The sequence below is a fragment of the Gadus chalcogrammus genome, chromosome 13 (genome assembly GCF_026213295.1).
Source record: "Gadus chalcogrammus isolate NIFS_2021 chromosome 13, NIFS_Gcha_1.0, whole genome shotgun sequence".
Classification (NCBI taxonomy): Eukaryota; Metazoa; Chordata; class Actinopteri; order Gadiformes; family Gadidae; genus Gadus; species Gadus chalcogrammus.
The window spans coordinates 15621464-15634655 of NC_079424.1; the positions used below are offsets into that span (position 1 = coordinate 15621464).

The window sequence follows — 13192 nt, forward strand, 5'->3', positions numbered from 1 at the left end:
CTTACAGGATGTAATGTGGAAGTGGGTTGTTCATTTCACTTGGCTCCAACTGTATTACCGAGGTCAGGAATTGTATTGAAGGTATTTGCTGAAATGAATCCTTAAAGACAACATGGCCTACGAACCCTTATACATATCACAGTGGTAACTTAACAAGAGTTATAACCTACAACACAAAGCCCAATGTTGATGTAAAATTCTTTGAGGTCCATATCTATCAGCCTTTTTCCATTGACTAATTCTTTTGGCAAACACCATTATCCAAAGCACCTTTTTAAACGAGGCTCATCAAACCATGTGTGAACGGTCACTTAAAGGAGAAATCCGGTGTAAAATGGATATGGGAGATGTTTGGTATGATAACGAGTTGGAATGTTCGTTTTGGAGCAAAAAAGCGCATGGATTTTTAAACGATTCTATCATATCATATAAAAACGAAATCGCTATTTGAAACCACTTAAAAGGCTAGAAGTAGCCCAACACTTCTTTGATAAAAACGAGGCATTGATAACTTTGTAAGTTTACAGATTGTTTATTAAAAAGGACATCTTGTTTTTATGACTCGATAAGTAGATTGACGAACACAGAGATTCTGACATCCGTCAACAACACGTAAGCTCTGTGTTCGTCAATCTACCTACTTATCGAGTCTTAAAACAAGACGGCGTCGACGGGTGAACTACTGATGGTATTGTGTGTATAAAATGTCCTTTTTAATAACCACTTCTGTACACTTAAAAAGTTAGCAATGCATCCTTTAAATGTTAAGACCTTTTTTATGCTACCAAAGAAGTGTCGGGCTACTTCTAACCTTTTAAGTGGTTTAAAATTATGATTTAGTTTTTACCATAACACCTGCCCCGATCCTTCCAAGTTAGCGTTTTTGTAGAATCGGCTAAAAACAGCCAACTTAATAATGCGTCTATGCGCGCTTTTTTGCTCCCAAACAAACATTCCAACTCGTTATCATGTTAAACACATCCCAGATCCATTTTACACCGGATTTCTCCTTTAAGGACACATGTGATGGATTCAACTTGGAGCCACCACATGAGGTGATGTACTTTTGAAATAATGCATGGAATTTTTATAGCAACCATGGGACATACAGGTCAAAAAAACTCTGTTGTGACCGTTTGCACTTGGAGGGGAAATTTGATTTGTACGCCACGGGCCATTTGATTCCGAAGAGAAGATTACCTTGATCCCCCTGCGCCCTCTGTGAAACATTAGCTCCTCCATTCAATGTAGAACCCCCTCCCCTTCCCACTCTCTGGCTCCTTAACCATCAGGGTCACATTACCAACACCACCACCATCACCACCACCACCACCATCATCACCTCCTTCACCTCCATCACCATCCTTATCACTTAGGTCACTGGCCGCTTGCTCCTGTCCTAAACGAGTCCTTGGGAGACCGGACGTGGACCTTATTTTGTGAGCACTTCTGAGATTGATGACAAAAGAGAAAGTCACCTTGGCGTTTTTTGCCCTGTGTCCCCACCAGCGAGCCGTACGCTGTAGGCTAGTGCTCACGCGAGCGCAGCCGTCGTTGAAATAGGCTTCATGGGCGCCAGCGGCTCGTTCATTCGAGACACTTGGTCTGCCTGAGATGGAGGCCGTGAGGCTGCACTCGTTCAATAAGTCCGCGGACATGGTCGTTTTGGCGTGGGAACCACACACCTGTGTTTTTCCGGCTGCAGCACACTGAATCTAGACTGAGGACTGTGTCGTGACTTATAGCGTATGTCACATAAAGAGGTGTTTTTAAAATAGTCCCTTTTCCCCCTTCTTCTATAAAAATATTCCTGTTTACACGACCAGTGATGTCGAAAATATGGGGTCAAATATGTTTCAGACCATATGGGAGTGCTAAAACTAATGGAAACACACACAAAAGCAAGCCAGGCCAGTAAGTGGCGACAAGTAAGCGCATTATGAAGCATGAAGCGCTTGTGATTTGTCTATGGAATGTCTTTTTGAGTGTCTAACTGGTTCTGTGGTTTCCTAGTGCATGCTCAAGACATGTAAAACATAAATGGTCATGCACAATTTTGGGTCATTTGGTCAGTGTTTTTCAAAAGCTGTTTCCCCGTTCCAGATAGCCATCCAAGGTCCACGCGAATAACACAGTGAGCAACACAATAAAACCGTGTTTTGAAAATCTCTTGACAGCTATCTAAGTCATCAGATTATGTCATTTTTGTTTGTGTAAAGCTTTTTGTTTTCCTCTTGCCTACTCTGGCCAGCCTTGACTCACCAGTGCAGCGCTCCTCTTCTGCCAGCCCTTTATGTTTATGTTTGATTTTGTTTCTTTCCAACTGTGTTCGTTTTCCTGCACAAAAGCTCATCAATAATTCATGGCTACAACTAGCCAAGCTGCAGATTGGCTATGCTGTGCTCTTATGCCCAATGCGAACACACACGTTAAATGCACACCGACACACATAACTAGTTACTCATGCACCCGCACTGCAAAGGAAACCATTTCCTTCCAATTTGTTTATGTAGTGGTTTCTTTATCATTTTCCTCTATTCACCTTTTGAGTATGTGTGTCTCACTCTGCGTTAATGGCAAGCTGCTCATGTTCTGGTTTGGTATCCGTGACCTTTTGCTGTGCGGTACTATCTAAAGTCACTGAAGACAAGCTGCCAGGAGACTAGAGACGCCCTAGTTTAAGGATTTGATGCAGTCACCTCAAGTCTGCAAAATGAGCAACTAACGCCATCTAGTGGTGTAGCTGTTCGGTTGCATATTGGTTTGTTTAAACAACACAGGTTTAGCGGCACGCCTTATTTAATTGTCTCCCTGGTGAGTCAATTCATTATGACATGCATTAAATAAATGCATTTTTATCACTTTGTTTCCTAATGCGATTCCTGGGTCTAAATTGCTGATGAAAATATGCTAAGGGCATAACTTATATTTTTTGTGACATGTAATCAAATGTTGTGCATTCTCTTCCTTTGTAACCCAGAGGCCGTGGCTTGTGACAGACTGTAACCTGTGGTCCCAGCGAATCAGAAGTGCCCCCCGGCAGGCTGGCCACACCCCCACCCTCCTGCCTCCATGTATCCTGAATCTACCACAGACTCCCCTGCCCGCCTCTCCCTCCGACAGACTGGCTCGCCAGGCATGATATATAGGTGTGTTCAACACACACACAGACAGACACGCACGCACGCACGCACGCACGCACGCACGCACACACACACACAGACAGACAGACAAAAAAATCAGACAGACAGACAGAAAGAAAGTGGTCCTGGCTTCCTCTATTAGTAGACTTTAGTATAATTGTCAGTGTCTTGTGGTGTTTATATAGTGAGTTAACAGCATGTATAATCATATACAATTCTCTCCCAGAAGAATGCTATAAATGTTGAAACGGAAGAGACGACAAATATGCCGGCAGGAGCCATTCGTTTTAGATTGACACGTTGGACAGTCCAACGGCCACTCGTTCAGATGGAGGTCTGACTTTGTTTCTCCTTGAGCGGAGGGCAATTTACACATAATAAATCAGTTTACACACTGATCGATCCAAGCTATTCTCGGGTTATTATTGCAGTCTAATAAAGAGATCATGGGTCTGAATCTCACCAATGGACACAGAAAGGGCATCTTTAGAGGTGGGCCAAACCTTTGGGTTGAACTGAGCAGGGTGTTATTATGAGGCCAATGTCTTGGTTCTAACAACTTGATTCTAATATTTGAATAGTCTAATATAAACAAGACTGAATCTTGGGATTAACATGATCAAACTCTGTCATTCATTTCACTCCTTTCTTAGGAGCCCAACGCAGTTAATCCAATCCTCCATTAGGCGGCGTCGTGTATCGATGTGTTTACAACACTGTGCATCATCCAGGCTACCCTAAAGTTCGCTTTTGTAGTGTCCAATATGGTTTTTAAAGTGGCCACTGGGCGCTGTCTGGGCACATTGCGTTTGCCAAAATACTGAGAGATTATACAAATTGTTTTTCAGGGAACTTCTGGATAATACATTTCATTCTTCATTCTATTGCACTTTTTTTATTTTTTTGGAATATGTCTTTCTTGAGATATATATGAAAAGCACACCTCATCGTTCTTCTATTGAAAATGTCTACCGTACCTTTCTTGGCGTCCGTGATCCTGTACTAACTGATTCCTTTTCCTGCTTATCCTATCTTAACCCAAGCTCTTCTCTTAACCTGTCCCTCTCTTTCCTCTTTGCTTTGCTGCAGTGCTCGCTATGGGAGCCCCAAAAGACAACTGCAATTCTACAGGTACTTTTCCACCTTCACCGTCTGTCAAGCAGTTTAGCTAAGGCCCGCCTCCACTTCCAAAATGTGGTGTGTTTGAAGTGTTTCTGTTCTCCGTTCCATTGGACGTTAGGTGTTTTTTGTTTGAAAAGCATTGTATTTAAGAAGGGGGCCGTTACAGTATGTCATCATAACAGCTATGATGACAGCAGTCGGTTCAATAGGATTCAGTCTCGATTGCTGGGGCTTGTCCTTGGAATGCCCGGCTCTATCAGTTTGAATTGTGATGGATTACATTTTCTGGTCCGTATTTTGACCACTTGAATATGAGTAATGTATATTGACTTTTATTTATCTACAACATAGATTTTTGCTTCTGAATTAATGAACATTGAAACATCCCAATACTGTTGAGCACTGTTTAGCACAATGCATGAATCCTCCAAACTGGCTACCCTGTCGTCATGTGGTCGCTTTTCTAATCATCCAACAGTGGCCTCTTCTGGGCATTTCAAGTTGTACCTTTTCAAAGAACACAAATTCAAACATATTTTTTTCAATTTTTCAATGTATGACAACTTAAACTACCATATTTTAATTTCAAAGAGGTGAATTCAAAACGAATGAAGTCAGGTGACCTTGTTTTCAAGGTATAATATTTCAATGTCATAAAGTCAATGTTTTTGACACCATATACTTAATCTAAAGGCTTTTAAAATACTTCCATATTAGTAGTTAACCCATTATTATCACACCATTTTATTCTAACTATGTAGCTGTGCATGCTTGCTCTTGTATGTTGTTGAAAGCCACACACAATATACCGCACTCCCACAACTTAGCCCTCTGCGGATGACAAGGACCGCACACCCATTACTAAAACCTCAGCTGAACAGATAACACTCAATATCTGCTGTTTTGCTGCAAGTGCATTATCTCAAGTAAACCTGAGAAAAGACTTAATGGATTTCGTCGTGTGCAAAACTTTTGTGTGCACCTCTCCATGGAGCCTTGCTGGAAATATCAACTGCTATATACGGTCTGTCTGTATTTGATGTTCGTTTGTCTGATCAGTTTTAAACGACGGTGGCTAAAACAGTTGCTCTTTTTGCACTTCTACCCTTAACGCCTCATTGGAAAGGTGATTGGTAGGTCTGCATACTGCCGTTACCAGGCCATACCATAGAGGTGCTTTATCTTACTCTCTCCTGTCTGCTTTTGCACCAGGATCATGTTTTATGAGAACTGATTAGACCCGTTCTGCTGATCTGATATAAAAAGCCCTGACAGTGACGATGTGCTTTTCTAAATGTACCCTCTATCGGATTCTGATCTGGGTGCCGTGTGCAGCTCTTGTCCATTTCTAAAGTGCAAACCTTCCTAGTGAGCAGCTCTCTGTCTATGTCGATCACAGCCAAACAGGCAGATGCCGGGAAGTGCTGTTCACTCCTTTTCAATAATTCCCTACGCACAACAACTGGACTGGAACCAGGAAACGCAATGATCCAAATAAGGCAAAGTTTGTGGATTAGTATGATGGAATCCGTGTGTGAAGATTACTGTGTTTTACATTGACTAACTGAGATTGGGTGATCTTTTGTTTTCTGGAATGTGGACTGCATTAGCTCAAGACCACTTAACATAAGGCAATAAAAGGCTTTTAGTGCGGCGTTTCCGGCTTTGACCATCGTGAAATCCTTTTAGAGATTCTCTGGGATTCACTTCCCCCTCCCAAACACCTGACCCCTCTGTCTCGTAGTGTGCACTCCTCTCGTCGATCACTGAGGTCAGACACGCTTGGGAAACAACATTTTATGCAGACAATTCAATCCTATCGGTTGTATTTAGTTATTCTACTTTGCAACATATACTGTATTCTGGTACGCTATATATCATTTGTCATATTTTGTATAGATGGAAAATAGTTTTACAATGAATTTGGTTGGATATATTTGGATAAAGGGTTATAGAACCTGCAAAGCTATTCAATTAGTCTGTATCCAAAGATAGTCCAGTATTTGAACTTTTTTTGGAGAGGAGCACTTATTTCCAAATGAGATTTAGAAATTTGGAAATCATTCAAAAAGTACCGGCTATCTGTTCTCAATGTCACTTCTGTTGAAGTAGACCTTAACAAGTCCTACCAAAATGTGATAAGGCCAAGGAAGAAAGTTGTGTGTGTGTGTGTGTGTGTGTGTGTGTGTGTGTGTGTGTGTGTGTGTGTGTGTGTGTGTGTGTGTGTGTGTGTGTGTGTGTGTGTGTGTGTGTGTGTGTGTGTGTGTGTGTGTGTGTGTGTGTGTGTGTGTCCCTCGCTACTCCCTCTGGCCTCTTAGTGTTCTTTCCTGTGGAACAACAATCAAGGGCTTTTAGTGCAGAGGCTCAGTGAATAATTCAGGCCTGATAATATTTGCTGCGGTTTGCAGAAACAAAGCCTGTCCAGTGAACATAAATGGATTCCTTCCATGTGATCTAACAGGATGATGGGTGGATGATGCTGAGGATGATGATGATGATGATGATGATGCTGATGATGATGGTGAGGATGATGATGTTACTGGTGGAGCACGAGGCCCAGGCAGTGAGAGGATGGAGTTGGGGCGGGGGGATGTGGAGGAAGAGATGCACTTCTTACTCAGTAATTAGTTTAGGCGCTTTCTAGTAAGACACTCCCAGTTTGGGTGGACCCGTGTGCTTGCTACACCGTGTGTCTATAAGAGCCGACGGGCAACCCCCCGCAATCTCTCATGAGCCGACCCCCCAGAAAACGGGTGAGTTGGAGGAAAGATTGACGCCTGTCACTGCATCGGGAGTGTCTGTGTGCGTGTGTGTCTGTGTGAGTGTTTGCTCGTATTTGTTGTCTGCGGACAAGCCGGTGAGGCATTTGACCAACCAAGGAGTATGTGTTGGTGAATGTATGTGTTTGTGGTCTGCAGCTCATGCATGCTACCTTGCCTGGACTCTATTTTTCTCTTTGCGTTCTTGCTCTGTGGGCGGGGGGGAGTTTTTTTGCTGCATAGGATTGCAAAGGAACAGAGACTTCGTTGGAGAAACATGATTCTTCGCTCATTATTGGCTCTTGACGTTGGGATACCGAATAATCACGTGAATTTTTGGTTCTGATCTTTTTCGTGGGCAAATTTCACTTTTTGCCTTTTTTATTGTAAAGAGATCAGCTTCACAATCTTGTTGAAACGTATTGCGTGTATAAGTTAGGGTGGGATTTACTTTTTTGGCCATCAGATGTTGGTCAAGAGATTCCATTTGGTCTTTTAAAGAACCAGGCCGGTGGGTTATGTCACCTCAACACCGGTCAAAGCGGTACTTGGTCTGAAATTTGTGCCGCTTATTCATCCATTGGGGACATCTTCTTGCCATCTTTACATCTTGTTTCTAACCAAATATTTTTTTCTAATGGGATGTTGGAAACACCATGAAAACATTGATGATCAACCAGATGGGTGACAATAGGTGCTGGATTAAAAAAGCTAAAGCTGGATTTATTACTTTTAATGCGAGATAAGCGGCACAAAGAAATAGATTGATTTCACGGTGAGTGGCCACACCTTCCCCCATAATCATTCATCAGCTATTTGCTATATAGCATTTTCATTTTCTGTGGCTAAAATCTTTTGAAAATGGACAGAGTTTTGGTTTGGTTTTTATTTATTTCTGCAGGGAGTGCCATTTCAGAAAAGATTTAAATCGAAAACAAAATCCTTTTGGATATCTAGTAGCACTAGTGCAGTGGCGCCACCTATTGGTACTATAAGAAAAATAAATCCACGGTGGAATTTCTCGACATCGCTATGTCGGATCAGATGGCAGAAACCTGTAATATAAGGAATAACCCATTTTGAGCCAACAGCTTGGCTTGGTAAGATGCAGACAGTTTTTTAACTATTATCTTCATAACTTTAGCACATCTTCAGGATGGCTATTTGTTAGTTGCCATTCCATTTATTCACATAAACTGATCGGTTGAGACTTTGCCGGAACCCACAATGAATTAAGTCGCCAATATACGGCGGGCCTCCCCTTATGTTGGGTGCATGCTTGCACTTGAATGCCCCCTCCTCTCCACTCTCACTGTCCCCCTGCAGATGTAGTCCGCATGTGCCTCCACTTTGGTCTTGCTCCTTAATCACCAGCCAGTGACCTGAATGCCGCCCATCAGCGTATACCTGCTGCCATTGTGTGTCTGTCAGGGGTGGGTGGTGCCGGCCTGTGCTGGGCTCCTCTGATTACAGGATGCATGGCTGTGCGTGCTGCACTGAGCAGGAGAGCTCTCCTTTTTTTCCCTCATTATGGGGGCAGGTGCTATTTAAGGAGGTGTCCGTAGCCAGCCGGCATCTCGCTCCGTCCGCGGCCCCACTTTTCTTTGGCTCCGCTCCTCACATCCGCGGCGGCGGCGGCAAGCGGGCGTTGTGCTCAGGAGCAGGGAGCGGGGCGGGGGGAAGATGTTTGCGGGCGGGTACGCCGGGGGTCCCCGGGGGCCCCCCGGCCGGCGCAAGTCCAGTCACTGTGTGCCCGAAAACCTGCAGATCCCCAAACCGTCCGGGCTGGGCGGCGGTTTACCAAGGAGCGTCAGCAGCGGCAGCAGCGGCAAGATGCTGTCTATGTCGTACAGCGAGAGCATCCGTAGCGGGATCAACCGCTACCACTCGGACCAGGGGCTCAACCTGCCGCGGCCCGCCGACCAGGCGGCGCTGCAGCGGCTCCGGGAGCAGCGGGTGGCCGCTCAGATCAAGAACATGGAAGACTTCCTGAAGATGAACGGCCTGGCCCTGGAGGAGTGTGTGTCCTACCAGACAGGCATGAAGTACAGGTAAGAGGAAGGGCAAGGGGGCTCGACCTCTCGGGGGGCTGGGGCGAGGGACGGGGAGACGTCGGTCAGGCTGTAGCATGGAGATGTAGCGCTATAGGGGGCAAGTTACCTCTGGGGCACAGTGCCGGTGTCAGTGGGGCGGGGGGGGGGGGGATGTCTGGTGGGGATGGCTGGGTGACAACAACTCTCTTATAGTTGTTGGTTGTGGTTCTTTTTTGTGTGGAATCTTTATTTATGGTTGTCTATACTCGATGAGTGGATTACTTATTAGGAAACTGGTGGTTGACTTTTGTGTTTAGCACCAATTTAAAAGAGATCCTATGTCAGTGGACACCCGCCATGTCCTGAGGCCAAATGCTCCCACATCAAGGTGCTGGCTCTAGTTTTATTTTCATCAAGTAGGTCAGCCTCTGTTGAGGTGGGAAGGACGGACTGTTCCATAAGGATTTACTTGGCCCCTTAAAAACTCTCTCAAACTTTCCTCATTTCCCCCTTCATGCATCGCTCAGGTATTGTCTGTATTGGGTCGCTGGTCGTGATTTGCTTATAGATGAGTTTAATAGACAATGTATTACACAGTGCTCTTATTTTATTTGATTGAACGGGAAATACAGCACACTGTTTATCTATGAATGCGTTCCAGGCCGCCTCAGTACGGGTAATATGCTGTTATATGCTGGCCAGTCTTTCAGCCAAGTGACTAGCAGAGCCCAGATGGGGCTGCTGCTGTGGTGGCTGTCCCAGAAATGGAGAGTAATCAGCCCAGAGCTCTGCCTGGCTGCTGTTGTTTTGGTCAGACTGGGGACAGTGAGCAGCACACAGCTTGGCTGATGTTACCAGGCCTAGGTATGTTCCAAGGGTTACTGGTGGTTGTCTGCAGATATTGTTACATAGCGTCTCTTTTGCTCCCCCCCGCGTTCTTTACAGTCAGTGGCCCATGACTATATGATGGTTTTATGATCTACAACAACAGTTTCAGGTTTCACCTTCAAGTGTGCCTCTTGCTCAAGTACCTTATGCTAGCTTTATTCCTTGTTTGAAAATCCCACTTACGCTTAGCCTTTCCATTTTTCCTCATTTGATTTCACAAGCACACACGTTTTCAAAAGTATACGCTTATCTGCTGAAATGTGCCTCCTCTCCGTACCATGATCAGCCCTGGGGCAGTGATGGGGGCTGAAACTGGGGCAGGAAGTACACACACCTCTGACCCGTATCTCATCATTATTTTAGGCTCGTGGTCATTAGGAGAATGGAGCATTAATACAGAGTCGCCTTAACCCATGATTACAACATCCTCGCCACTTGTTCATGGACGCCTGGATCCAGATAAGAAATGATGGTGTAACTATGCCTTGTCTGTAGATTAATTCGGCCTTATGTTTCTATGTTGTCTTTGTGTGTGCTGGTGACTGTTTGGTCGGACTCCTCAACCCAACAATCATTCACCATGGCTTCCTCACAGAGCTGCCTAGTACACACAGCTTCAAACACACTGAATAAGACACACTTTTTCCGTACACACAGACACAGACACGCACGCACGCACACACACACAGAGACACACACACAGACACACACACACACACACACACACACACACACACACACACACACACACACACACACACACACACACACACACACACACACACACACACACACACACACACACACACAGACACACACACACACACACACACACATACACACTCACATAGACACACACAGACAGACTCGCACCTTGGAGAAAAGTACTCAATGGGATTAAAGAAGATATTGGTTTACACCTGGCCTAGCAGGGGATCTGTTGACTCCTAGTTAACCTAACCTTATGTACTTAAGGATAACCTGATCTGGGCTTGTATCAGTGGCTGCAAAATAGTGATGAAATGTCACGAAACAATTGTTAAGAAACACTGATAGCCAATGAGAGTATCCCAATACTACTTAATCTCCACTATCTTTAATTCACCATTCTTTTATTTTGTTGCAGTTATTACAGGGAAAGTTAAGAAAATTATATTTTTAAAGGAAGCCATCGTTAAACCTTGCAGCTGTGCATTTGGATGCAGCCTATCTATTGAAGGAAATTCATAACCTTAACCTAGCTTTCATCTAGCCTGTACCTTTAAATAGCCTGGACACATCTGAAGTCAAGCCATTCACTAGTTTGCGTCAGCAAACAGCCAGGTAGAGTGAACATAACGCTGTTATGATCCTACTCACTTGGAGGGCTCAATCTTACACAATGCAACTTTATTTTGTTATTTTGATTCCTATTGCTTTGGGTCATACAATTTTGATGCATTGTTAAACTTCCAAAATATTGTAATTGATAATAATAAGCCTATTTAAAGCATGCTTAAAGGAGCTATGTCAGAAATAAATATGGCAATGAAATAAATCCTGCAGTAAATAAATAAGGAAAACAATATATTAATCCATGTAAATATAAATGAGTTGATATAGTTAAATAAATTAATAGGTTTTTATTTTTTACAAGGATGCTTTTAAATTGACTTAAATTGATAATAAACCCTATTATTCCACATTTGTTTATTTCAAGGGACTTTTATTTCCTAGTACCACATATATTTCCCAGCTCTTTAATACAGAGTTACCCCTTTCAGCAACCCCAATGGAACCTTGCTTCTGAAGAAATAGGTTTGGTATTCAACGGTGAGGCACAAAATAACTTTTGATCCGGTTTGAATTGGGCCATGAATTACACATATCAAGTTTGACAATATAAATATCAGGGGATTTTAGGGGAAATAGTCCGAGCCGACTTCAGCTATGATCTACCCCCCTCTCCCCGACTGAGTAGGCAGACCTTCTGGGGAGGGCAAGGAGCATTACCCCCGCCTACTACACCCACACCCATTCATGTGCATATAAAATATGGAAACATAAAGAGCTTGGAAGTAAATGTAATTTAGGAAATGAAAGTCCTCTGAAATAAATAGAAAAAGTACCGGTAGTCCTTTTGAATAACATCCTTTTTTACATAATGTGAATCTAATTTTATATTTTTCATCAAACTATATTGACTCATTCATTTGTAAAATAAAAATAAAAATGGGCTTATTTCAACATTGGATGTTAAAATCAACTTTCATCATCATTGAAAGTTCATCGACAGTTGTAAAGAAATCTGTCAATTTCAACTTTTTACCACTAGATGGTGGCAAGGGTATGTCTTTGTAAACATTGCGCTATGGCCTTTGTATTTGAGTCAGTTTGTCTTCCTTTGCTCAGTTGATGGAAAGTAATTCCTAAGGAACATCATAGCATAACTTACAAATAACTAACAATACCGGCACCAGACCTGATCCCACTTGTACATTCTGAAAAAGTTGTTGATAGTCATAATTAGTAATTACTATCCATACATATAATTAAAAATTGAATAATTTTATAACGATCTAACAGAAATACAAGCGACTACCTAATTCAGAAAGCAGTAAGCAGCACATTATTGGTAATCCTACTTGACACCATGACAGAAATTAGTAAAAAAAAAAAAATAATTGTCATCAATGCATTTTCTGTCTTTTCATTGATTGTTTTGGCCCTTGCTCAGCTTCTCACGTTCCAGTCTCCTGACTCCGTTTCACTTCTTCACTTCGGCCACTAAGTGGCAGTCGTGATGAATGAATGAGAGCTTGCAGCCTTTGCTAGGCAAGGGTTTTTCATGTTCCCCCTTACAGTAGAGGGACAATGAAGGCCTGGGCTTTTCTTCCCCAGCGATGACCTCTTTCTTTCCTTGTTTCAACCGTGTCTGCATGGCCAGGCTTGACAGGCTGTCAGAACACACTAGTCAGAAACACAGCGTGGGCACAACAGGGTGAGAATTGCCATGGGACTCGCAGTTCAATTCCCTCTCTATCATTGTGGGATGGCTCTTTTTCAAGAACACAGTCAAATTCTAGTTGGATTGTTTGTTACTCAAGGTTTTCCCTGTAAAAATTACGTGATTATTCCCAGCTGCATTTCAGGATTTGGATGATTTCATTATACACTTATCTAAGACTTATCTTTTTCTCAGGGTTCAGAGAGTGTTGATGTTGAGGCACAAATTCATAAAAAAAATAGGACTGCAATCCGGTCCAAT

General features: G+C 43.2%; 1 protein-coding gene across 3 annotated transcripts in view; it reads left to right on the forward strand.

Moving 5' to 3' along the window:
• The first annotated feature begins 2983 nt into the window (after positions 1–2983).
• Positions 2984–13192, forward strand: part of kcnab2a (potassium voltage-gated channel subfamily A regulatory beta subunit 2a) — a 42759-nt gene continuing 32550 nt past the window's right edge. The window contains exons 1-2 of one of the 3 annotated variants that reach the window (XM_056606984.1): positions 2984–3149; positions 4233–4274. In XM_056606984.1, coding sequence (XP_056462959.1) covers positions 3073–3149; positions 4233–4274 — 119 coding nt within the window. In that variant the 5' untranslated portion in view covers positions 2984–3072. Of the gene's footprint in view, positions 3150–4232; positions 4275–8707; positions 9076–13192 lie in introns of those variants that run through there. The other 2 variants (XM_056606985.1, XM_056606982.1) reach the window with 2 other exon arrangements.